Source organism: Rhinolophus hipposideros (assembly GCF_964194185.1).
Source record: "Rhinolophus hipposideros genome assembly, chromosome: 2".
Lineage (NCBI taxonomy): Eukaryota > Metazoa > Chordata > Mammalia > Chiroptera > Rhinolophidae > Rhinolophus > Rhinolophus hipposideros.
In genome coordinates this window covers 54,624,344-54,651,956 of record NC_138048.1, presented here as the reverse complement: position 1 = coordinate 54,651,956, position 27,613 = coordinate 54,624,344, and the positions used below count along the sequence as shown (strand labels likewise).

At 38.4% G+C, this 27,613-nt stretch overlaps 1 protein-coding gene across 2 annotated transcripts in view; it reads right to left on the bottom strand.

Moving 5' to 3' along the window:
- Positions 1 to 15,936, bottom strand: part of ATP13A5 (ATPase 13A5) — a 97,205-nt gene extending 81,269 nt beyond the window's left edge. For both annotated transcript variants that reach the window (XM_081072774.1, XM_081072775.1), the window contains exons 1-2: positions 15,771 to 15,936; positions 457 to 630 (exon numbers count right to left, since the gene is read on the bottom strand). In XM_081072774.1, the coding sequence (XP_080928900.1) occupies positions 457 to 630; positions 15,771 to 15,833 (237 nt within the window). In that variant the 5' untranslated portion in view covers positions 15,834 to 15,936. The remainder of the gene's footprint in view (positions 1 to 456; positions 631 to 15,770) is intronic.
- Between the last annotated feature and the right edge of the window lie 11,677 nt (positions 15,937 to 27,613).

The following is a 27,613-nucleotide window of genomic DNA, read 5'->3' as shown; positions in this document are numbered from 1 at the left end:
ATTTGCGCAAAATTTAAGAACCGCTGTGCTAGAGAATAAAGGAAAGATAAATTTTGCAGGAAAATATTATATTCAGAAAATAGTTTCTGGCTATCTTAAAAGGACATCTAGATGTTTAAAATATCTAATTTCCCTTAAAATACATATTCTTGAAAAATTGAACAATCATTCCCATGTTATGTCTCTAAGAGTTACAATGCTGACAGCCTCCAGTCATGTGATGGTAAGAGCACTGCCTACTAGGCTGACATGGTAGAAATTTTCCTCAGGCTGATATGGAGGAAATGTCCTTCATTCCTGGATCAAAATAAGAGATGGCAAAGAGATTACCAGGAGAGTTTTGCCATCCCCTAGTTGGGAACAGGGAAACTCTTTAAATAAAGGAAGATCTCCAGTTCTGGGATACTGGCCTGTCATTGGTTGTGCCACAAATGCAACACAAAAAGGCATACGTACCGTTGTCCTTAGCAAGACAATATCTGCTTCTTGCAAGGGGCATGGGATGCAGCTGGCCCACACCCTCCAATGGGGTCGCCAGTAGAACAGCAGCAAAAGAGCCCCACAGGTCAGCACAGAAGCTATGAGGCAGAAGGCTCTGCGGAGATTCTGGGTCTGGTAACCAAACACTTCCTGGAGAGAAAAGAAGAGATCACCCTAGTTTTCTTTTCACATAAACATATCATTTTGTTCCAAGAAACACAGTCTTTAGATGCAGGGGTGTTGGGAGAGAAATCTGGCTTTGGCCGGTTGAATCAGATTGATTGCTTACAGCTGTCAGCTGATAGAATTTTAAAAAGGACTCATTTTACTACCCAGGCATATGGAACTAAAACATTAGACAGGAGGAGCAAGGAATGGGCAGACTTATTTGGTTCTCAATAGTCTTAAAGGTCACCTCGTGTTTTTATAAAATATCTCATGTTTTGGCCTAGATTTACTTTCTTTAGGTATAAGGTTTAAAAAAAAAAACCAAAAATTTTAATATAAATTTATTGGAGGAAGATGATACAGTCATAACAGGTATGATCCACACTTCTATATCTAGCTTTATTCATATTCAGCTCTGTTTTATAATACATGATTGAGAGGGATTGAAGGTATAAATAAGTGTGCTTCTTTCTAAACCAGTAGGATGGTATAAATTAAGAGATTATCTATGGACATGAAAGACTTTCAAAAGACAGCTTAAAGGTATCCAGAGAGTAATATGCTGAAATATTTCTACTTTTAGTAATAGGTTAGGTTAGTAGTAGGTTAGTAGGTTAGTAGTAGGTTAATATTTGTCAGGAATTGAATAAAGACTTGAGATGTGGTTTTAGAGAAAAACAAATAGTCAAAAACAATGTATTTATTTAATTAAAGCCAATTTCTGGTTCCCGTCTTCTACAATGAAGTTTCACAACTTGTTTTTTAAATTAAAAAAGCTAGATTTTCTGGCACTAACATAGTAGTAACCAGCGGATGGGAGATGGGGAAGAAGATTGATGGTGTCTAAGGGTACAAAGTTGTAATGAGTAATAAAATAGCCATAGAGATTTACTGTATAGTGTATTGAACAGAGAAAAGAATATTGTACTATAAGTATGTAATGTGATAAATATTGAAACATCAGCCACTGTATTACAATATATATCAAAGTAACATGCTATACCTTAAATGTACATAGTGTTACATGTCAAAATTTTCCAATTAAAAATAAACACCTAGATGTTTTGTGTATTTGGAAAACCCAGAGAGATACTGATTATGAATGACATCGTTACTATACTATTTTTTCAGGTTCTGTTGTTATCGTTGGTTTTTCTTTCTATGACTGAATTCCTGCGTCCAGATCACAGAGCTATAATGTCAAGAAAATAGGCTTTTACTGAGTTTTTATAGCACTTTCAAATGATGGAATCTTCTGAATTTTATGCCATGTTAGATCATATTATAATAAATCTCTTGGCTTAATGTCTTGGAAAAGTTTTCAGCTTATTTTCATTACATTTTTCTAATAAAGAACTCTGTGGTAGATGAAGATTTTAATAACAGTTGTTGAAAGTAATCCTTAAACATAGTGGAAAGGTTACAGGCTTAAGAAGCAAAGACGTAAATTTGGCTCTGCTAGTTATCAGTTATGCGACCTTAGGTAAATAATTTCACCTCTAGGGAATCCAAATTTGCTCCTCCACAAAAAAATAAAAAAAATAAAAATAAATTTAAAAAAAAAAGTTAGAAATACGTGCCTTACACGGTTCTTATGCTCAGATGAGATAATGTCTCCTTAAGTGCTCTGCAAAGTAATTACAATTTTAAGAGCTCCTTTCTATTGCTCCTCAGCACTATCACCCACCTGGGGGGAAATGTTCATTTAGTTTGGTGATGCAGCCACTATATTTTGAGATTGTTCATGCTAAGGTTTAAATGTAACTTAGAAAGATGTTTATTCTGCTTTCAAGCATATTTTCAATTGGATCTCTGTTCTATCTTCTCTCTGATTTTGGTTTTATTTGTGAATTTACTTACTTATAATTTTATTAGACTCAAAATGTATATGTCAGTTTACATATTATGTCATAAATATTCTTTTTTTTTACTAAGTTATTTAAAGGGGCTTATTGCCAAAGCCCAAGTGTGTGTAAAATAGAAGCAGAACAGTTAGGAATTTAAGTCCAGCTTATAGCTAAGATGACATTCGTAAATAATTTTCCCTTTTTCTCTTCACTTACACACAGCAATGACATTGGTAATCATACTTTTGATTCCCTTCAGTTCTTTCTATACATTTTTTTTCTTAAAAAAGGAACTCACAATGCTAGCAAGGCTGCAAGGAAATCACTACAGCTACATACTTCTAATAACCTTATAAATTGGAATAATTCTTTAGGGAAAGCAAGGTGACAAATTGTATCAAAAATTATAGAGATGTTTCTGTCCCTTGAATCATTAATTTCACACTTGGAAATATACCCTAAGGAAATCATACATAAAGTAGAAAGCATTACCTGTAATAGCATAGCTATTGAAAGAACCAAATGATAGCTAATGTTTCAATAAGATGTGAAACATAAAACAATGGGCTATTGAGGAGCCATTGAAATCTAAGGTATGAAGTCCATGTGGACACATGGGACATTCTGTGATATAATGTTAAGTGAAGAAAAGAACAAAGAACAGATAGGATAGATGAAAACCAAATAGCAACATTATGAACTTTGACCCTACTATATCAGCAATTACATTAAATGTAAATGGCCTTATTATTATACTATAATTAAAAGCAAAAATAGTCAGACTAGATAATAAAAGAAGACCCACTATATACTATCTATGAGACACATTTTAAAGAAATTATTAATTAATTAAAAGAAGCAAATAGATTAAAAGAAGGAAAAAGGGGAAAATATACTATGCAAAGACTAACAAAAGAAAATTGGTATAGCTGTATTAATATCAGACAAAATAGACTTTAAGAAAAAAAATATTATAAGAAAAAGAAGTACATTTCATAAGCTAAAAGATCAACATAAAAGGGAGACAGAACAATCCTAAATTGTGTGTACCTATAAATGTAGTTTCCAAATTTGTAGAGTAACATTGATAGAACTTAAATCCATTCTCATCATTGGAGATTTTAACACATCTTTCTGTCTAATTGATAAGACAAGCAGACCAAAGTTTTTTTAAAAAATCAGTAAAAATACAGAAAGTTTGAACAGCCCTATTAACCAAATTGCCCTAATTAAGAAATACAAAAAATTATAGCCCAAAATTTCATAATTTAAATTATTTTCAAGTATACATAAAATATTTCCCAAAATTGACCACATTGTGTAACATAAAGTATGATGACGTTATAATTAAATTAGAAACTAACTATGGAATGGTAACTTTAAAATTCCCAAATGTTTCAAAATTAAGCAACATATTTATAAATAATACATGTGAGTCAAAGAAGAAATTACAATAAACATTAATATTTTGAACTGAATGAAAATAAACATTGACAATAAGAGCCCCCAAATAGAATCTGAAGATACATTGACAAAAGAAAGATAAATAAATTTCGTGTTTTCGGAATACTACAAAACAATAAAAAAGAATGAACTTCTGATTCACAAAACATGGATGAATTTCAGACATTATACTGAGTAAATGAAGTACCATAAAACAATAGACAATTCTACTTAATGAAGTTCAAACATGAGCAAAACTAATTGATGATAGACGTCATTAAACTGTACACTTAAGATCAGTGCACTTTATTTATATAAATGTATATAAATACACACACTGTATTTATATAGTTCAATAAAAATTTTTTAAAAAGTAAATTTGTTTATTAGACACTGTGTTCCAAGCAGGTTGAAGGCATTTTAATTACTTCAATGGGATTAGATTGAGAAAGAAAAGATGGCAGCATAATATTAATATTAGAACTAAATTTTTGAAAAGAGCCAGAGAAGGGATTTCTATAGGAAATGGGAGGTTTAGTGACCTCGGAAGACTGTTGCTGCTTCCTGGTGTGGATGATTGGGAAGAAGTGACTGCCTTTGGAGCACAGGTAAAAATCACATCCTTAATAACCAAGATAGGAGAAGAGATCTGAGAATGACACTGCTTATGCCTGTGGACATCTTAGTCACAATGTCAGCGATTTTTTTCCCCTGTCTGTTAAAAAATGAAGTAAGTAAGTCAGTCAGTGAGTAGATACATAAGAACTTGTAGTCTCCTTAAGCAAAGATGAATAGAAGCACTGTTTTTGCTTCCTTGGTAAACTGGCCTCATAAACCTTGGTAAAATTCCCTTCTAGATCTTTTCTCAGTTTTCCCAGAGGGTATGGTGCTAGGTATGAGACTTGAGGTTTGGGCGAAAAGAATCACTAGTTTATCTGGCATTTTTTTAACCATATACTCTCAATCGGTTTGCCAATGTCTGTGTGATTCGAGCTTATCACACTGTCTGTTTCCATTTTGGCTAATGAATCTCTAGTATAATTTGATTGTTCTAAATGATAAGTTCTGCTGATGCAGTAAGAGTCACTGTAATTTCTCCTAAGTATTTATATATCCCTGGCAAAATCCACTAAGAAATGCAGAGTAGAGGAGAAATCCAGAGGCAATATTTGTACCGGAAGAAGAAGGTAAAAAGAATCCAGAGGTCTGACAAATGTAAAGATACTGAGAACATGAGTGAGAGGATCAGAATCTCAAACCCGTTATACACAGTTTCTTGTAGCAAAGTGAGTTTTGTCACTACTACCTATGTGACCTCAGGATTTAAGTCTCATCTTCCATCTCTGTCCTTAGGGAATATTATGAACACACCTGGAAGAATAGCTGTGAGCATTGAGAGGTGAAAGGTGTGGAGTATAAAGCAAGCTCTTGGTGAATGTCAGCAGGTGGTTTGATAACATGTCAGTGAAATGAGTAGAGAGGTGACTGTTTTAGTTTTGAGTTGCAACATACTGAGTTAAAGTCGGTAATGGAAACAGGCTGTATTCCACAAGTGAGGAACCCAGACCTGCCACCACCTAGTAAGAGTTGAGTTGAACAGCACAGCAGTTGTGCCCAACCTGAATTGCATTCTAAGCAGTGATGTCCCTTCACTTTTTTGTTTCCCACTAGAATTCTGTAGTCCAGATACCAGGAGAGGTACCACAACCCTAATGATCTTTATGTAGGCCCAGAGTAGGTATGCATGAGGAGTAACAAAGAAATATGCATATACCTTTTGACAGAGGTTGTTGCCTAAGGTCATAATTTAGAGCCCTATCTAGGTCTATTGGCAGAAACTTCTAAACTTCTTTTTTTTAATTAAGTGTATTGCGATGACAATGGTTAGTAAAATTACGTAGGTGTCAAGTGTGCAATTCCATAATACATCATTTATACCCCATCCCAGTGTCTTCTAAAAGCTATCACTTTCATTTCCTGCTCCATCGCTTACTGGTTAATGTGATCTTGGTAGACTGATTTAAATTCACTGAACTTTAGATTCCTCATGTGAAAAATGTGGCTGGTTGTAAAACACAACAGAAATAGTCTCATGTAGCGGTTAAAAGCTGGGAATATGGCACAAGAAAACCAAGTTCAAATCATATCTCTACCATTTAACCACAAAAATAATCTTGGGCAATCCACTTTACTTCTGATAACTCAATTTCTCCCTCCACAAAATGACAACAATAACTATCTTCTAGGTTTGTTGTGAGAAACTAATGAGATAATATAGTTAGATCCTGAAACATTTTGAGCTCGCAATATGTGTGAAGAGTTAATATTAGCTTGGGTAATATATAGTTCAATAAAATTTCAGTAGATTAAAAGTGGCTAGTCCCATTGGACTCATTGTGAAATGATGTAACCACAGGCAATATTCAGACCTAATGTTATTTGCCAAAACCCTATGTTGTAGTTCTAAACATGATTGATCCAATGACTTAGTGGAATTTTTGCTTTTCCATAGAGCACAAACTATCAAAATTGATGTCCAATACAGATTAAAAAGAAAACTGCTCACCTTTGTAATATGTGAAGACTGAGAGAAGGACTTTCAGATAAACACCAAATTGACTAAAAATTTAACTAGATGTAGTAACTCTATACATGAGTGTGTATGCATACACACACACACACACACACACAGCAGCAGCACAATCAGACTTCACTTGTACAGGAGTAAAACAGTATAATAGAACATCCTCCCTCTGATATTATATAACATGACCTTGTAAATGTTGGCTAACCGACCCTCAGTTTCCTCGGTTGTAAAATGGATATCTGAGTGGCTAGCTCATAGGGATTAAGTGAGAACATATATGACGTTCTAGCACATACATGGCACTTTTTAAGTTATTTTCCTTTCTTTCTTTTCTTTATAAGTAGCTCTTACAGTTGCCACCAAAGTTAGCACCAATGGGCTAAATTCCTCAGGAAAGAAAAAGTGTAGGGTGCAGATTCATCTAAACATGTTTTCCTCCCCAAATTCTCTTTTGGGGAATCTTCTTAGCCATATGGTGCTATCCCCTGGGGTCTCTACCTGTCCTTGTTCCTGAATTGTCATTGCATCTGAAGCACTAGCATTTATGCCCAACTGGTCTTGTGAACAGGTCCTTTTTAGTTTTTGTAAATCCTTTTATTCTTATATTCACCATTGTGTGTTTATCCAAATGTATTTGTTGTGTATCTGCCATGCACAGGTAAAGCAATGTGTGTTTCAAATCCTTGCAATGGATATTTTGGGTCATAGTGCATAACACTCGACTCAAACAAAAATTCTCACAGCATAAAGTTTTACATTTATTTACTCAACCAAGACATAACATAATAACTCTCAGTACTACAATTACCTTCTGTCAATGGCGATGCCAGTTTTTTTCTGACATGTTAGGCTTTTCCATGGTGAAAAGTTCCAATAACCTTAGAGTAAGTTAGCTTTTTCTATGTCGGCCAAAAATTTCCATCCCTTGAATCACGGCCTCAGAGATAATATCTCTGTACCCTTTCATGAGGCTAGAATTCATCATGTTTTGTCTTCTTTTTTTTTTTTTTTAAAACAACAATCAGCACCAAGTTTCTATTCATTATTCACAATCTAACCTTTGTTGTTGTTTTTATCTGGACATGGCAAATTGTGTTAGATAGTGGGGCATTCTTAAAATTCTGATCTTTTATCTCTAAGTCTGCCATGTTTCAAGGTTCTTTTCTTTAATGCAAAGATAATAGTGTCTGTATTGATGGATCGTGTTAGTGTGGTTATTGTTCCTCACCTTCTATTACTGGTTTGGCTTGGCAGCATGTAGGATCTCCTGTTAGTTGTCACTAATTACCAAGCATTGTTAATTACAGTTTTCTATATTTTGCCCTGCATTCATGCCATGCAGTGACTTCTGAGTGGCATAAAATGTTTTGAGTCACTTTCACTTTTGTCTGTATTTGACAATAAGAACTAACTTTTCTAGCATGGTGACCTTGTAGGTTCCTGAACCTAATTCCATCTGGGTGTGTGTGTGTGTGCGCTTGTGTGTGTGTGTGTGGTGGGGGTGTGGGGCTTCCCACACAATGCCATGCAATTCTCAGACACAAGCTGGATGCCCTACAATTCAACTCCATTCTGATACTGTCTACCTGAAGATAGCATCAGATTCCACAGGTTGAGGTCTCAGTCCTATAAGGCTACCCTGCCCCACCCCCCAATTCCAGACACAAGTCACAAGTCCAGGTTGTTACTCATATTTCTGACCAACTGGCTACAAATTGGAGGTTCCCATGATGCCCTCCTTGGGTTCAATTAATTTGCTAGAGCAGTTCACAGAACTCAGAGAAACATTTTACTTATTAGATTATTGGTTTGTTATAAAAGGATATAATGCAGGAACATCTAGATGAAAGAGTTGCATAGGGAAAGGTATGGAGACAAGGTGTGGAGATTCAATGCCCTCTCCGGAACAACACACTCCCAGCACTTCCACATGTTCACCAACCAGGAAGTTCTCTGAACCCCATCTTTTGGGGGTTTTATGGAGGTATTATTACATTGGCAATATTGATAAATAATTGGCCATTGGCAACTAATTCAACTTCCAGCCCCTCTCTCCTCCATGGAGTCCAGAGGGGTGGGACTGAAAATTCCAACCCTCCAATCATGTGGTTAGTCCTCCTGGCAACCAGCCTCCATCTTTAGGTGCAATCCAAAAGTCACCTCATTAACATAACAAGACACCTTTGTTGCTCCTATCACTTAGGACATTCCAAGGGTGTTAGGAGCTCTGTACCAGAAATGAGAACGAAGACCAAATTACGTTTTATAAATCACAACATCACAGTGACTTAGTTAATACTGTATTATATAGTTGAAAGTTGCTAAGAAGGGAGATCTTAAAAGTTTACATTACAAGGAAAAAATATTATAACTATGTGTGGTGATAGGATGTTAACTAGACTTATTGTGGTGATCATTTCCCAATATATACAAATGTTGAATCATTATGTTGCACATCTGAAATCAATTTAATGTTATATGTCATTATGTTTCAATCAAGAAAGAACTAACATTTCTTGAGCACTTATTTAAGTGCCATTTAGTTCTCACAACAACCCTATAAACTAGGTATTATTATTTACTAAAATAGGTATTATTATTAATAATAGTTATATATTATTATTTGCAGGTCAAAGAAATTGAGTCTTGAAGATATTCAAAATAATTATTGAAATAGTCCAACCTATTACAATTTCCCCTTATACTTTCTTTCTGAATAAGAAATGCCCTTCATTCTTTAGCAGTGTGAGTCAAAACACTGTACCAATGAGATAAATCACTCTCAGCTACAGGCATTCCCATAAAGTCAGATGGTAGTAGTATAACAAAAGTGCTAGCATGTAGTATTCCCAGAAGGAAAAGTCCAACTAAGGACCCTTGTATGAGGAGGCTAATGGTGGAACAGCACTAAGTGTGGGTCAAAAGAAAATGAGATGCATGGGCTGATTAGCACGGACAATTTCTGGAACCGGAATTTGCCCTAAGCCAAGGACATGGGACAACATGCACATTCTTTTGAAGTTTATTTGTGCAATAAGAGCATCACTAAACAGCAGGGGTGTCTCAGAGATCGTTTGGTTCAAAATCTTCTCTTGGAAAAAACATCTGTACACCGTATTTCACAGTGAGAGTCTATTGTCTGATTAATACAGGCTGCCCACTACCTTACAAGGCTGTGCCTTCTCTCGTTGGACAGCTGTGATGGTGTATTATTAACAGTTTGCTATTGCTGCATAATAAACTTAGTGGCTTAAAGCAACACAAATTAATTATCTGCCAGTTTCCATGGGTTAGGAGACTGGTTAGCTGTATCCTCTACTCAGCCTCTCACAAGACTGAAATCAGGGTGTCGCCGTGGCTATACCCCTTCTGGAGATCAAGGACCTCTTTCAAGGTCACGTAGTTTGGGGCACGATTCCATTGCTGACAGCTTTAGGATAAAGGCCCCTATTCTCGTGTTCATTTTCAGCCAGAAGATACTCAGTTCCCAGGGCTCAGAGACCACGCAGAGTTCCTTGCACATTGATTCTTCCATCTTCAAAGATGCCATAGAAAACCTCCCTTGCATGAAATCCTTTTCATGCTTTAAATCTCTCTGACTGCAGGAAGGGCCCAGGGTCTTTTCTGGGGTCACATGATTAGGTCGGGCTCACCCAGACGATCTCCTTTTGGTTTCAGTCATCTGAGTCCATGTTGGTTACATGTGTGCAATCTCTTTTTGCCACGTAACGTAACACAATCACAGGGATTATAGCTCGTCATATTTACAGGTTCCTCCCACTCAACTAAAGGAGACCATAGAAAGAGAAAGGTCACTGGAGAGGTGTCCTGTGAAGATTCTGCCACCGCATGTGGTTAGGAAGTTCTTCCATAAGGAAAACAAATTAGATTGGAATCTGCCGACCTCTACGCTGTTCTCCGCATCAGCCGTTCAACTATTCGAAGCCAACCACCATAGTTGTTCTTTGGGGGGACTGTTCCCAATGTCTTTAACAGTTCTTATTTGTCATATCCAGATAACCCTTCAAATACCCTGCACTTCTTGTATGAATCGGAATTAAATATAACTTCCTAGAGGCTACCTAAATAGTACAGAGTATAGCAGAACTATTATTCTGTTCTGCGGGACAGACTTATATTAAGACTTCCAAGGATTAATTTTTTTATAGGGATGTCATATTGGCAGCTAAAATGCAGTCGTAAGCAAATAAAGTGCTTTAATTGCTTTTTCATGAGCATCTACTAAGCCCACGTCATCGATACTTTCATCTTATACTTTGGTAATAACTTAAATACTCAGGCCTAATACACAGATTAGGTGTGTTAATGTTCTGAGGCTTAATGCACCGCATTTTGCTAATTTCTCTCCTACAATCCAGCCCAGAGAACATTTTTTTTTTCAGGTGTACAATTCTGTATTGTATCATCTATAAATCCCATTGTGTATTCACCACCCAGAGTCAGTTCTCCTTCCATCACCAAATATTTGACCCCCTTACCCTCATCACCCACCCCCCACCCCCTTACCCTCTGGTAACCACTAAATTACTGTCTGTGTCTATGAGTTTTTGTTTCTCATTTGTTTGTCTTGTTCTTTTGTTGTTTTTGGTTTATATACCACATATCAGTGAAATCATAGGGTTCTCTGCTTTTTCTGTCTGACTTATTTCACTTAGCATTATACTTTCAAGATCCATGCATGTTGTCACAAATGCTCCTATATCATCTTTCCTTAACGCCAAATAGTATTCCATTGTGTATATATACCACAACTTCTTTATCCATTCGTCTATCGAAGGACATTTTGGTTGTTTCCATGTCTTGGCCACCGTAAACAAAGCTGCAATGAACATTGGAGTACACGTGTCTCTATAGAGAAATGCTTTTATATTTTTGGGGTAGATACCCAGGAGTGCGATTGCTGGGTCATATGGTAATTCTATTCGTAATTTCTTGAGGAACCTCCACACTGCCTTCCATAGCGGACAGAGAACATTTTTGAACCGTGATTCTGTCACCTATATTGTTATCTCTCCTTCATAGTGACATGTCATTTGAAGATTAGGTAAATTTGCCTCCATCCAACCTGTTAATATAAATTTGACTGAAGACAAGAGAGAGCCAATAGGGCTTACTTTTTCATTTTCAATTTGAATCTTTTGAGTGTTTTTGTGTGTTTTTCGTGTCCTTTAATGGAAAATGAGAAGTACATGACATTGTTTAAAATAATTCAGATGTTCAAAGCTCCTGACTTTTCTTACCAGCTCTTCACATGTCATTTGTTTTTGCAGTGGTAGACCTGAAACAATTATCATTCCCTGAGTTTAATCAAAGAGGGGAAATGAATAATCTCAACATCAATTTCACTTAATATATGTATTCCTGCATTTTTCAAATTACACATCGTAACTCCTGACTCCCTGCATGTAAATGAACCCTTTATATTTTCATAGCACTTTTTGCATTTCATAAGTGACTCTCTCAATGCTTGTAAGTCACGTGGGGTAAGTGATATCATTCTCAGGCAACTAGCAAGGTCCAAAAACGTGTACATAACTACACCGTTGGCAGTAGAGCCTTGACCAAAGCCTAGATCTTAGAGCACAGAGCTCCTGCACTCTTTCCCAGAAAAAAAAAAAAAAAGTTATGATGAAGTGAAGTACTCTCCTATCAAACGTGTGCCCTCCCCACTAAGTAGCTATTTTACCTCTGGGGCTGCCCCTACTTGTAATTTTGACAGTCAATGGGTGTCTGTACAGAGAGGGGGTTTCCAAGGAACGGTTGAGCTTTGCAACTGATCTGAATAAAGCAGCACTTTTTTCTCAGTGGCAGGATCGAGACCATCTCCAGAGAGTAAATGCAACAAAGTGTGGCCAGAGAGGACCCCCAAACAGAGGCTGATATATACATAGTGTGGCTCCAGATGTGCCTGGCTAAGGAGAGATGTAATGACTTTTTCCTCCCAGAAGGGTAATAATGATAAAACAATAACTTTTATTCATTGAGTACACTGAGAGCACCCACCCTTTCCTCTGGTGGTGCCATGGGACAGTAGTCATGAGAGAACCTGTGTACGTGGGCACACAAGGAGTATGCCATGTCTACATGAGAGGAACACACTGTAATGCGCCTCTTAGAGATTCAGAAAGAACCCTAACACTTAGCTGTAAGAGGCCCTGCTGTTATCTGCCTATGTTTCACCTAGTATTTTTCAAACCCAACTGATAGGGAGAAAAAGGAGACTTTTTATGTAATACCTATTAACAATATTATTCTGCAAAAGATATTTTTGGAAAGGTTGTATTATCTCATGTAATCCTCACCTCAATTCTGAATGGTAGGTATCCCTACCTGCATTTCACAAGTGACTCAGAGAGATTAAACAACTTGCCTTAGAAGACAAGAACCCAAGTCTGCCTGAGACCAAATCCCATTCCATTAGGCACTGAGCTGCATAGCCTGAAGGCTCCATGGTTATTTAAGGTCTGGTGTTGTGAAGGATCCTGAGGGCTATTAGTGAAGCTGTGGGTCCTGAGAAGCCCTCAAGAAAAGATGAGAAAAGCTGACTGTGATTGGAGCAGCTGATGAAATGTCTAGGCAAGGCAAATTTTTAGGAAAAAGACTGGTGAAGGAAAAAGAGGCTATTGGAGCTAGGTAGTACAGGGGAGGGTAGAGAGTGGCAGGGAGGACCATAAAGGCCTGTACAGTGAGGATATCTATCACATGGGCTGTCATGAGGGTGACATAAAACACTTTCAAGTACCTAGCACCATTCCCAGCACAGTATTAGCTGTTCCCCCTCCTGGAAAAGTTAGGGCCAGAGAACAGGAGACAAGAATGAAAAAAGGGTTCAATTCTGGAGGCTAGTTCAATGCCTTATATTCATGCTGAACTCAGCAAAATGACCCAGGACTGCACCTAAATAATCTCACAGGCCCTCCCACCCTCTTAGGTTCTTTGTGGGTATTGAGGGAATTCATCACTTGCCTTCACTTCAAGTCCTCTCACACAATCACAAGTGATTGTTCACTTGAAATGATGAATGCAAGCAGAAGTCAAATTAGGCCCTGGGGAACTTTTGGGAAAGTAAGAACAAGTGGAGAGAGGTTGTAAAACTCACAGACTGACCATCCCCAAAGGCTGGGACTAAACCATGCCTGGGTTTAGTTTGGCCTACTGATTACTAAAATCAATCAATCAATCATCAATAAATAAATAAATGTTTTTAAAATGTATAATAAGCATTTATAATTCAAATCAGCATACAGATTTCTGGCTGCCTTTTCAAACTGTAAAGATCTGAGAGCACTGGGTCTGTTGCCTTACAGGACAGCAGTTGCCTAGAGGGAGGTAGAAGCTTCCATTTAGTTTGTACACCTAGGTAGCCCGTTCCCTCCAGACCTACCTAAGTCACCACACCTTCTGATCCACTTGAACAGGATTTGCATCTGTGCTCTCTGCCCAAGCTCACACAATTTATGAAGGAGAAATTGAGAGCCACCTCCCACTCCCCAGCATGCCCTGACAGCATAAGGGAATTCTAATAGAGTTTTGTGGTGGATGTCTCTAGAAGTGTTTGATCCCCAACAAAAAGGAAACTGTGGTGCCTGGCCTGCTACTTAATGCTTTGATACCCATGGTCCCTCTGTGATGAAAAGAAATAAAATAGTAGGCTATGAACTTGACAAATTTATAGCACCTAGTTAGAGAAAAATAAAAAACGACCTGAGATTTTAATGAACACTCATCTACATGTTGAAAAAAACATCAAAACTGGAACAGAGTTGTTTGGCAATGAAGCCAGGTGAGTAGATTTTCATTCTTTGATCCTTTCAGTGTGAAGATTTTAGAGCACTGTACCGTTGTCAAGATCAGTGTGGTACAATAATGGGAGCCACCGATGTGAGCCATGTTTGTAATTTAAATTCCCCAGCAGCCACATTAAGGAAGTAGAAAGAAGCAAGTGAAATCAATTTTCATAATATGTTTTATTTAACCCCACAAATCCAAAACATTATCATTTCAATGTGTAATCAATATAAAAATTAATGAGATAGTTTACACTTTTTTTTAACTAAGTCTTCAAAATCCTGTGTGTATTTTACACTATAATGTATTTCATTTCGAACTAGCTACACTTCTAGTGCTCAAAACCCACATATGGACAGGACTGCCGTATTGGACAATATAGATTTAGATGAAATCAATTAATTTCCTTAGGTTAACAAACAGGGTAGGTAGAGAGAGAGTGGGTACATATTTCCTGTAGAACTCACAGGGAGCTGGGGAGGCCACGCAGGAAACTGACACCCTGCTAATATGTGAACCCTATCCTCAGTTTCTTTCTGCCCACCCAACCCCCCAAACACGTCGTCTGTCCCATCCTCCCTTGCTCTTTGTCTCCCTTTCTCATTGCCTAACTAGAGACACTTATAGTGTGAACAGCCTAATATGTCACTTGCAGTGTGACCAGCCTGAGGTGTAACGGAAGCAGTTGGCTGGATTCCCAGCCTGTCGCTTACAGGCTGATGACCTTGGCCAAGTTACTCAACCTCCTTGGTCTCACATTTCTTTACTATGAAATTGGATTAATTCCTTCACTGAGTTCTGAAGATCAAATAAAATAATAAAGGTAAACTCGTCAGCACCAAATAGACGCTGTAGAAATTTGTGAGATTTCTGTAATTGTTTTTCAACATTTATACATGTTTGGTGGAAGAGGCAGTGGGGGGAAAAAGAACTGGAAGAACTTTTTTTTTAATATGTGCTAATTCCCAGGCCATACTCTATTCCCTCTTTAGTACTTGGTGCTTAAAACCTCTCTATGCTCCTAGCATGACTTCAGGCCAAAGCGCACTAAGCCTAACTTATACAGTCGTACCAAAAACATAAGAATAAAAAAATTTTTAAAAGCTTCAGGTTTTGCCTGTCCAATTACATGGAAACCCAAATGATAAGGGGGGGGGGGGAAACACCTCAATGTGGGAATGTACCTGATTACTCTGAAAAATGTCTGAGGAGGAAGTACGCAATCCGATGTATATGAGAGTGGCAAGACCCCCATAAACTAGAAGACACACTGTCTCAGCCTCTGCAGGTTCTTCCACTATAAAACTGTGCCCTGGGGTTTCAGCCTTACCAGATTGATGTCTCTCCAAGCCCTGAAGCTAGCACCACCTCAGCAGCCCCTGCCCAAAGCCTCTGGTACTCTGAGAAGACTGTAATAAAAGGAAGGAAAGACTCACCAGTTCGTTCTCTTCTCCTTGGTTGAGCAAAGCCCTGTGGTCCTTCTTGCTTTTCTCCTCCATCTAAACCACACCTCGTAGCTAATTCCTTGGGGAAAATGTCAAAACCACCAGGCTTATGTGAACTCAACAGTCACTGCTTGTTATTGCTGTTCTCAGGTGCTTTAAAACCTCTCAGCACATACCTCACCTATTAGGCTAACAAAGGAAAGAGAGGAAATACTCTTCTCAGTCACAGGATTGGTCTGTTAATCTATCTGCTTGTTGAGTGTTATTTTTTTTCTTCCTAATATTTGGTTGCTGAGTTAGAAGTGAGTGCTTCTAGTTTTAATTATTGAACTAGAAAGACAAATAATTCCCTGTGCTATTCATAAATGCCTCAGACAATGAATGGGAATGACTTTGCTAAAAACCTGAGACAACAGAATTATTAATCAGGGAGAAATGAATAAAATCACCATAGACTTTGAAAAAGTAGTAAGCATATTGGGGGTGACAATGAGAACTGAAGGAAGACAGGTTGGCTTCTGACTGAGAATCTAAGAATCATTTTGGAATCAGAAAAATCTGAAGGCCAATCCCTGCTCTACTGATAACTCTGGACAAATAACTTAGAATCTGAACTTTAGGTTTCTTTGTAAAATGTCAATGATAATAATTATAGATTTGATATGAATATCTAATATCTAAGATGATCTTTGTAAAAGGCCAACGATACTTCCCCTCACACTCAATAAGAGATAAATAATCATCATCACAGTAATCATACAGTAATCAAGAAGAGGCAAACTTTTAAATAGTAAACTATAATAATAATAATTTGATTCCTTTCATTTGTCCTTTTTAGTTTACAAAAAGTTTTCAGATAAGTAAATTATATGGAGGGGGTAGAAGTTAAGAAGGGTTAATATTGGCGGTGTCATCTAAATTTCCACAATTGTATAATCTTCATTATATTTGATGTTTTAAATTGTATATCTTCATCATAAAATAGGTATACTGTGATCCATTCAGGAGTTGGTTAATTTGTGTACAATAAAAACTCTTATCACTTTATTGCCTTCGTATGGCATCGAGTCCACTGAACAAAATCTTTGCCACTTTGACCATGGAAGAAAATTTACTAGGAATTCAGATTACTAGAGGATGATACTTGACTCTTTGAACCACTTGGTATAGTTGTTAGTTGCCTTGATGGGGAACCAATGCTGTCCTTGAAGTTCAGGAGAATTCAATTGCTCTCTAGCTTAGAAGCAAGTGGCTGATGATGCCCATAACTAAAGAAAAATAAACAGATGTTGCATTTTAAGTAGCACCAATCTAAAGCAGAGCTCAGACATGGAGACAAGAGTCCCAGAGTTTAGTAAAAATCTTATAAAAGACTTGAGGGAAAGTCATTATGCACTTTTTACCAATCAGTTATTCACTTATATTTTTGCTACAAGAACACCTACTTTGTCTGGGCAGAATAACTTCACATAAAGCACCAATGATGAGTTATGATTTGTGCAAAAGTGGGCATGTGGCTGCAGTCTCAACAACAACATACAAAGGAAAGACAGCTGGGGTAGGGAAAGATTAGCCGATTTATGAAAGAGAGAACTTTTTTCTAGCCTTTCCTTTCTTCCTTTCTTCAAAAGTGATGTGTGAGGAAGCAATGCTTGGAGCAAGACAGTCACCTTTAGATCATGAGGAGGATAAAAATCTCCATGTTAATGGTAGTGGATGGAGAAAAGGATAAAGGAGCTTAGATCCTGATATTACTGAGCCACGGAAAGAAGCCTGGGACCACCCATCTCTACACACCTTGTTAAATAGATAGATTTTCTTAACAAAGTACTGTTGTTTGCAGTTTCTTTTACTTACGGCCCAAAGATGCAAAGTATAACACTCACAGAAACTGTGTTGAACTTTTACTCAGCAATTAAGTGCTGAACAACAGATGTTCCAGACATTATGCCAGATCCTTGGGATTCAGTGGTGAAAAAGAGTCATTCTCCTGAGGGAGTTTACGGTTACTTGGGAGAGACAAACTTGTGAACAGCCTCTTAAACAGGAAGGACATCGAACTCAGACTGAATGGGATAAGATCAGCTTCCCGAAAGAAGTGGCATCTATGCTGACTTCTCAACAACGAGAAGTTAACCAGGTGAAAGGAATGGGAGATAGTGGTGGGTAGTAGGCATACTCTAGGCCAGAGTACAGAAGAACAGAGTGTGAAAGGGTTCAAGATAGATGAGAAAATAGAGGCAGAATTAGAGTATAAAGAGAAATGGAAGTAAGAGTGGAGAACAGAGGAAAGAGGAGGAGTGTTTCACCATGAGTTGGGATATAAACAGAGCTATGCTCAGCCACAAAGAGCTTGTAAACCAAGTCAAACTTGTTGATCCATTCTTTAGCTGATATACGTATTGGCTTTGCATGTGGCAAAAGGACGCTCTACTAGTCAAGACCGGAGACCTCAGTTCTCTTCTACTGACAAACAAATGTTCTTTCAGTTCAACATAAAGTCTTCTGATAATCATAACTGTTCACAAACGCCTTTGAGGTAATGAGCTTCCCCGCCCCAGAGGTGTGCATGCTGACATTTGGCCTGTTCATCATACAGATACTTAAGTCATCAGTTCAAACTTTGTGTTAATAATCTTGAGAGTCTATAAGTACTGAGCACTTGCTTTAGCCACCAGAGGACATGGTTTGCAGAGAAAATAATCACTTTGGCTTTAAACTCCACCTCCGGGAGAATCTACAACAGATACTAAATCTTAAAGGATCTACTATTGTCAAATGCCCATAAGCAAGATAGAGCCAGTCACACCTCTCTGCCTTAGCCAGTCCCTTAAAGGCCCGAGTGAAAAAGTCACCTGTTACATGTATGTATGTCTTGTAGGAGAAGCAGCCTCAGCTGTTTGGTGGGCATGGCTTCCTCCATGCTGTGAACTCACCAAGGACAAGATTAGTGTCTGATTCATGCCCTCCTTCAGTCCTAACCCTGGTCACCCTCACCAGGATCCTGAAGAACTGATGGTTCCTCCAGAAGCCAAGTCTTAGAACTTGAAAGGGTTTTCCATCCAGAGTGAAATGAGAGGAAGTAAATGACTGAGAGTATCTCATCTCCCCCAACAACCCCTCACTCAAAACACAATTTTCAGAAAAGTAAAAAGAAACACGAAAATAGAAAAGAGGTTTGCGCAAAGCTACACAACAAAATAATGGCAGATCCAACACAGAGCCAGGTCTCTTATCTCTCGTTCAGTTCATTTCTACCAAGAAATACTACCCTGCTATAATTCCTTTAGAACTTTGCTCTGATTCTGGATAGGTGAAGAACATGGGGGATTATATAGATTAGGAAAGAGGGATATGTTTCCACCTCTAGTCCATGAGCCTTATAAATAAAGACGCAAGAAACTTATTGGAGTGCATTAGAACCACGCCTCACTTGGCAGGGACAAGATTTCCTCTCCCCTCTTCCCCAAGACATACTCAAGATTTGGATGTCTATCTAGATTTCAAGATTTCTCATTGTTTTCTGTACTGACCACTGAGCCTTATTGGAGATTTCCATTTCACAAATATTGTTGAATGTCTACATGGGCAACACTGTATAGTTAAGATAAGCTGACTGTTTTGCTAACAATAAACAATAACAATTTTCAGTGGTTTGACAGAGTAGAAGTGTCGGTCTAAACTTGAGGTGGCAGGAGGGCATTGGCAGAGCAGAGGAGGAGGGTGAGAAATACAGTGAAAAATAAAGTGGAGTCACTATGGTCAAGATGCTTAATTATTAACTTCAGATGGGCTCAGACATAAGGCAATGATTATCCTTGTTTTTACTGATACTGGGAACTTAAACTTTTTAACTTTCTACTACTATGTCAATCCCTGGATATATATCCGTATGTTGTGTGTTCATGCCTGGACATAATCAAACCCCAAATTAGTCATCTGAATGACATCGAAAAGAAAATGTTCCATTGTCTAGATCACCAGACATCTGATAAATACCACTAGACACCTGATGAATACTATCTTGGACCAATCTGGGTGCTGAGAATGCAGAACTGATTTTTCTCAAGAATGTATTTTTTATAATAAAAAAATCTCAGATTTTTCTTTCTCCTTCAGAAAACTCTGGGTATTGCCTTCTTGTGTTTCTGGTTTGCAAACCTAAGACCCTTGAATAAATCTTCTTCATCTATTTCTAGCCAAAGCCTTCTGATTCTTTTTGAGTATGTTTGACAAGAGGTGAGGGCATCTCCTCCAAGCAGTGATTCAGAGGCCCACAGTCTTTCCATCTTGTGTGTCCCCCATCTTCAACATGTGACAGCTTTTGAGCTGCTATGGCTGTATGAAAAGGGGATCACATGAAGGATAATCAATGAAAGTTTCTATGGACCTGTCCTGGAAAAGATACTGAGTTCTTATGCTAGAAGGTAGGCTAGAACTCAGTCAGATGACCACATCTAGCTGCAAAGTTTACTAGGAAATGTGGTCCAATTGTGATTAGGAATAAGAGGAAATGAATTTGGTGGTCATCTAGCAGTCTTTCCCACACAGACCCTATGATCTCAGTGAGGGGTAAGGAGATGGATCAGATTGGATCATTTTCCTTAGAGAATTCAGAGTCTTGTGAAAGAGGCAAAACCATGTAGAAGTGACTACAAGATGGAAATGAGGAAGGCCTGGGTGATGGCAAACTAAGAAGTAGCCTACCTGAGAGGCCCTAATATCGGGTCACAGGAAGTAGAATGGACTACAATATCTGCTTGAGTCACCTTGTAAACTCTAACAATCACAGGTGAGGAAAATGTGCGTACTTGAATTTCAACACATGATTAATCCTCCATGTGAAATACAGATTCAAAGCTGTGGGCAAATATTTACTCTTCAACTGCATTTAACTTGTTTATGGCCAACCAACCCTTAAGCCTTCTAACCCTAATCACCATTGCGCAAAAACAACCCACATGCTTTCTATAGACCAGAACAGAGCTGAGTGAAAACCCTTTAGGAAACACACATACACACTATTCAAGGCGAAGGCATGGTTCTTCCTTTTCCACTCTCTACCTCAAAGTTTTATTTAGGAAATCAGCAAATTGAGAATTTGGTGAATGTGTCAAAACTTAGATGAATAGAGATAAAATTTATCTAATCTGGGGACAAAAAAGGAGCCCAAACTGTAAAAAGGGGTCTTCTCATTGCTCCCCAGTTTCTTCATGTCCTGTTAATTCATTTAGCAAACATCTTCCAAGCTCTCAGACCAGGGTTAGGACTGAAGAGGGGAGGGGCCTGAATCAGACACTAATCCTGACGTTAGTGAGTTTGCAGGCTAGTAAGGAAAGAAAATGAAAATATGACTCCACTATAGGGGGAAATATGGAACGGGCCAGAAAAGACCGGTGAAGAAAGGATAGGAGAGAGAGAGGCTCAGAATCCAGTAACTCAAAAGACATACAAAGGTGTCTAATCCAGTGGCTTATTCGCCTTTGTGGGTCACAGAGACCTTTGAGAATCTGGCGAACTTAGTAGATTTTCTCCTCCCGAGAATAACACACATGTGCTTATGTGTATAAAATAATAGTTACATCAGATCTACGTACCCCTTTTCTGGTCCAATTCCTTCATTTTATAGTTCTTCATTAAGTGTTTGAATAGGTACTTATTGAGCACTTACTTTCTATAAGGGACTGTTGAAGGTGTTGGAGGACAGCAGTGATCAAAGCACACAAAAGTTGCTGCCCCATGGAGCTGACATTCAGTGGGAAAAGACTAACAAAACAAGCAAAAGTCACAGCTGGGCAGACAGCGATATTGCCTCGGAGAGAAATAAGGTTTGGAATCGAATAGGCTATGACAGTGGGAGACATGAGTGAGGGGGATGGGGGACAGAAGGGGATGTGGAGTTACATTTTAAATAAGGTGGCCAGGGAAGATACTGCTGACAAGGTGACATTAGAGCTAAGGCATGTGGCTCCCTGGCCAAAGACGGTTTCAGGTAAAGAAATACTAAGTGTCAAAACCCTGAAGTAGGAAGCCAAGAAGGAAGCCAGTGTGCCCATAGGAGTCGAGGTAGAGAGGCAGTGGTACAGAATATTTGACACCCAGAACAGTTCATTCTTTACACCTCTTTCTTTATCTGATGTTTTCCAATTTGTGAAATGAAATGAATACAACACCAGCTAGAAAGTAAACATACATAGGCATTAAAATGGTCTTTTGTTAGATTTTGTATGTGTAGTTATGACTGTAAAAAGAATTTTTAAAAATAAGAATAAAAATATTACTGTACATAAAGGAAGAAGTAATGAATTAATACTTTTAATTGTATTAATATATTTTTAGAAAAGGAGAAAATGCATACTTTGTAATTACCAGTAACATTGCAGTAACTAATAAATAAATTTTAATAAAATCAAAACAGCTGCAAAAGGTAAAATTTGGGTGATTATCAAACTGTTCTACTAATGTAACATTTTATTTTCTTGACCCACTCTTCAGTTTTAAAATAAAAAAAATTGAGAAATTAAACTTCAATTTCAAAGATATTACTCAAATTGAGTAATATATACATATTTTTAAATTTGTATTAAACTTATTGGGGTGACATTGGTTGGTCAAATTATACAGATTTCAAGTGTACAGTTCTATAATATATCATCTATATATTGCACTGTGTGTTTACCCAAAGTCAATTCTCCTTCCATCGCAATATATTTGTCCCCCTTACCCTCATCTCCCTCCCCCCACCCCCCTTACCCTCTGGTAACCACTAAACTGTTGTCTGGGTCTATGAGTTTTTGTTTCTTTGTTTATCTTGTTCTTTTGTTGCTTTAAGTTTTATATCCCTCATATGAGTAAAATCAATTGGTCTCAACTTTTTCTGTCTGACTTATTTCACTTAGCATGATAATCTCAAGATCTGTCTATGTTATTGCAAAAGCAGTATTTCATCTTTTCTTATGGTCAAGTAGTATTCCATTGTATATATGTACCACATCTTCTTTATCCAATTATCTATTGAAGGACACTTTCGTTGTTTCCCTGTCTTGGCCACCATGAATAAATGCTGCAGTGAACATAGGGGTACATATATTTTTATGAATAAATGTTTTCAGACTTTGGGGGTAGATACCCAGAAAAGGGATTGCTGGGTCATATGGTAATTCTTAATTTTTTGAGGAACTTCCAGACTGTTTTCCATAGTGGCTGTACCAATTACATTCCCACCAGCAGTGCATGAGAGTTCCTTTTCCTCCACAACCTCTCCAACACTTGTTATTTCTTGTCTTGTTGGTAATAGCCATTGTAACAGGTATAAGGTGGTATCTCATTGTCGTTTTTATTTGCATTTCCCTAATAGCTGGTGAAGTTGAGCATTTTTAATATATCTGTTGGCTATTTGTATGTCTTCTAAGGAGAAGTGTCTGTTCAGGTCCTCTGTCCAGTTTTTTTTTTCTATTTATTTATTTAGTTATTTATTTAGTTAGTTATTATTTTTATTATTAGTTTCAGGTGTACAAAACAATGCAATAGTTAGACATTTCACCCCTCACAAAATGATAACCCCCTCCCCCAATCTATTGCCCCTGTGGCATCGCATACAGCTGTTACAATTCCATTGACACTATTCCCTGTACTGTACTCCATATCTCATGACTATGAAACTATGAGACTATATTAAATTATAGTTGACAATCAATATTATTCAGCTTTAGCTTCAGGTGTACAGTGCAGTGGTCAGGCATCTATATGTGGTCCCCCTAATAAGATAAGTGGCCATCTGACACCCTGCAATATCTTTACATTATTGATTATATTCCTCAAACTGTCTTTCATATCCCCATGGCAATATTGAGGATACCAATTTGTGCTTTCTAATCCCCTCACCTTCTCCAAAGATAGTGAGTTATCTCAATTGATTATTCACAGTCAGTTACAAATCAAACTCTTCTGTCCGTTTTTTTGATTGGATTGTTTTTTTGTTTGATGAGTTGAATGAGTTCTCTATATATTTTGGATATTAGCCCCTTATTGGAGGTGTTGTTTTCTTGATGGCTTCTTTTGCTGTGCAGAAGCTTTTTAGTTTGACATAGTCCCATTGGTTTATTTTTGCTTTTACTTCCCTTGTCTTTGAGGTCAAATTCATAAAATCCTCTCTGAAACCAAGGTCCATAAATTTAATACCTATGCTTTCTTTTATGCAGTTTATTGTTTCAGGTCTTATATTTAGGTCTTTGAGCCATTTGGACTTAATTTTGGTATATATGGTGACAAATAACAGTCTAGTTTTTTTCTTTTGCACATGGCTTTCCAATTTTCCCATCACCATATATTGAAGAGGCTTTCTTTTCTCTGTTGTATGTATTTGGCTACTTTGTTGAAATTTATCTGCCCATATATATGAGGGTTTATTTCTGGGTTCTCAATTCTATTCCATTGGTCTGTGTGTCTGTTTTTCTGCCAATACCATGCTGTTTTGATTACTGTCACTTTGTCGTATAAATTGAAATCAGTGGAGTGTGATACCTACAGCCTTGTTCTTTTTTTTCAGGATTGCTTTGGATATCCGGGGTCCTTTGTGATTCCATACAAATCTGATAATTTTTTGTTCTATTTCTTTAAAAATGCCATGGGGATTTTGATGGGGATAATATTTCAAGTATGAACTAAAATGTGTACTTACCATGCAAAAATATTTCAATTTATAATGTGCATTCTATTTCATTCTTTTTGAAGAAGACCCTTGGAAGAAAAAACTAGACAACTCAATTGGAGCCAGGGAATATAAATCTGAACTGTCTAGATAAGGAATTAGATTTTGTATGGTTGATAGAAAGCATCCCAGGAGGTGTCATAGTAGCCCACCAACTTCTTCAGCTCTCCTCAGTTCAATTCTGCCCACACCTGTGAATGTTGCCATATGCAAAGCACTGTTTTAGGCCCTGAGAGGAGAATCCAGAGATGAATGAGGCTAGAACCTTGCCCTTGAGCTCAGTCTACTGGAGCTGTGCTCCAGAATCCCTGAATCTTAATCTTCTCTTGTTCTCTACTCTCCTCCAGCTGCTCTTGTAATCCATATTACACAGGGCTTTGACAAGCTCATCTCTCACTGACAGGTTCAAGGTTGACTGGTTACAGATATCTAAACCATTCATTGCTTAGTTGGATCCTCTGAGGTATCTTCTTCCTGTAGAAACTGGATGATTCAGAATCTGCTGGTGGGAGTTATGATGTTTGAATGAGATTGCTGAATATCTGAACTGGTAATAGAAAACAAGGCAGCCTGGGGACTACTGATTAGAACATGTGAAGCAAAGGGGAAAGAACTATTCCACCTGACCTACTTATAGCTGACTCCTGATCCATGAAGAAAAGGCATCTCCCTTCTGTTAATGGCTTTTTCTGGGGCTCTCATTTCTGCTCCTATGCTAGGCATGGCTGCTCCTCCAGCTGCCCTTCAGAAGGGCAGAGACACAAGTTAGATAGCTGAGCTAACTCTTTGTCATACAGGGTGTCATGCGGGGTCTCCTATCCCGCTCCCCACATAAGAACGCAGGATAGGGTGAGGCCAAAAAGGAACAGTCATGGAGCCATAGATAGGGGAGTCACACCACTATATTCTTGCTGGTGGCTGGGCTGGAGACACAGGAAGCAGGAGCTACACTGTCCGCAACCTGCCGTCCTAACTGCAATCCGCACTTGCCAACCACCATCTTCTTGCTAGCCCCCATTTGCTGCTAGTGCAGCCATAGCAGTTATATTAGTGGCCAATGGCTCACTGGTTATAGCTGACGGCCAACTAGCCACAGCTGATAGTCATCCAATCACAGTTGATGGTCATTTACTACCTGAGCCAGTACCTTTCCACGTGAGGCCGAGAGCGTGGAAACTGCTCTCTGGGGCTCTGTCCCCACACTCTTCCATCATGTATCAGAACTTGGATAAAATCCTAGGTGCTACTTGGTCTTCATTATAAATTAGTTTTATTCTCTGCAGATGCTGTAATTTGGTGTGGACCACTGAAACAATAGTTCTTTTTTATTTAATTTCTTCTGCTTGGAATTTTAAAAACATTTTCTTTTCAGTCATTAAATAAGTATTAATTGATTTACTCTGTTATTGTGGGGACAGAGTCCCAGAAAGCAGTTTCCAGTCTTGGCCTCATGTGGAAAGCTGCTGGCTTGGGTAATAGATAGCCATCACCTGTGACCAGTTGACCATCAGCTGTTACCAGTTAGCCATTAGCCACTGATATAACTGCCGTGGATAATCTAGCAAGCATGGATTGCAGTCAGCAAGTGAGATTGGTTCGCAGAGAAGCAGACGGCAGGTTGTGGGTCATGTGGCTCTTGCTTCCTGTGTCTCCAACCCAGACGCCAGCAAGAATATAGTGGTTTGACTCCCCTATCTATGGGTCCGTGGGTGTTCCTTTTTGGCCTTACCATGTCCTGCGTTCTTGTGCGGGGAGGGGAAGCTAAGACCCTGCATGACATTTGTGAAGTCAGTTCTATTTTCCTAATGTTTTATGTGTCCCAGGCTTGGAGGCCCTCACTTGCCCTTTGGGTCCACCAACTTTGCTTTGGTGACCATTCCCATAGCATGTTATATGTAACTGACAAATGGCTCATCATTTTCAAGGGAAAGAGCCATTCATCTTCAAATTCAAGCATTTAGTTCAGGGAGTGGTAAATATGGGAGGTGCTCAATATATATTGTGTAAACGAATGTCACTTTTCTCTACATAGGGAATCTTATATTCCATTTTTCAGATTAGGTGGGTGTTTACAGAATTTTTCCTTTAGAATGATCAGTGGCAGAGTAGAAATTAGAACTATAGCAGATGTTGTCTGTGGTCTGTTCAAATCCCATTTGGATGACTTTGATGGCTCCACAGGTGTGTGTGTGTTTTCTTCTAATGACCGATACCTGCGACTCTGCGGAGGATTGCGCTTGAGACACTTTGCCCAGCCTAGCAAAGACTCAAAATTGCCTGGGGTTCCCTCCCTACCTGCACACTGCCCTAGCAGCCCTGAGCCAATGACTGAAGCTGGAGTCTGAAACACTTCCCCCATGCCAAGAGTTGGGAAACTGAGTTGAAGTTTACATTTCAAACTTCCCTGGCAGCTTTGGGTTGCGGTTAAGACTTTTCCCAAAATCACATTTTTGTCTCTTCCTCTCCTCCCTTGCCAGTTTCTCCTAGGAACACTTCCTTTATAAAATGTTTGCACATAAATCCACGTCTCAATGTCTATTTTGGGAGAACCCAACTTCAGAAAAGAACTATGTATTCCTAAAATATATACACCCCTCACCCCCCAGATCTATGTAGGTGCCATCAATTCATTTCTTTTTTGGTGGAGGGAGGAGAGAAACCACCTGCCATACAAGCAGATTTCATTCATCTTTACATTCTCTCACCTGGATGTTACTCATTTCTCTCACTTCAACGCTTTCATTTTCTTCTTCCCCCGATTTAAAATCATCCATGCAAACACCCTGAATTTGGTCTAACCAGTCTTTCTGCTTACGGTATTAAGATTGTCCCATGTGTGGCCGATTGTCAAGGACTCTAGTCTTGCCAAAGCTTATGCCACATTGCCACAGCTCTCTGTGTATTTAGTAGCTGCCTAGAAACAGAATGTCTGTTTAATTTAATATTCTAGAAGGCTTTCCAGATGACTAGCCACAAGAACAAACCTTCATAGACTGCCAGTGGTATGGCTTGTGAGCTGAGCACACAAGTGTTAACTATATGAGTCAGGTGAGTCACCAAGTGAAGTTTGACTAGTGGCCAAAAAATGCCTCAGTGCTGTCAGCTCAATACCTTGGGGAACACC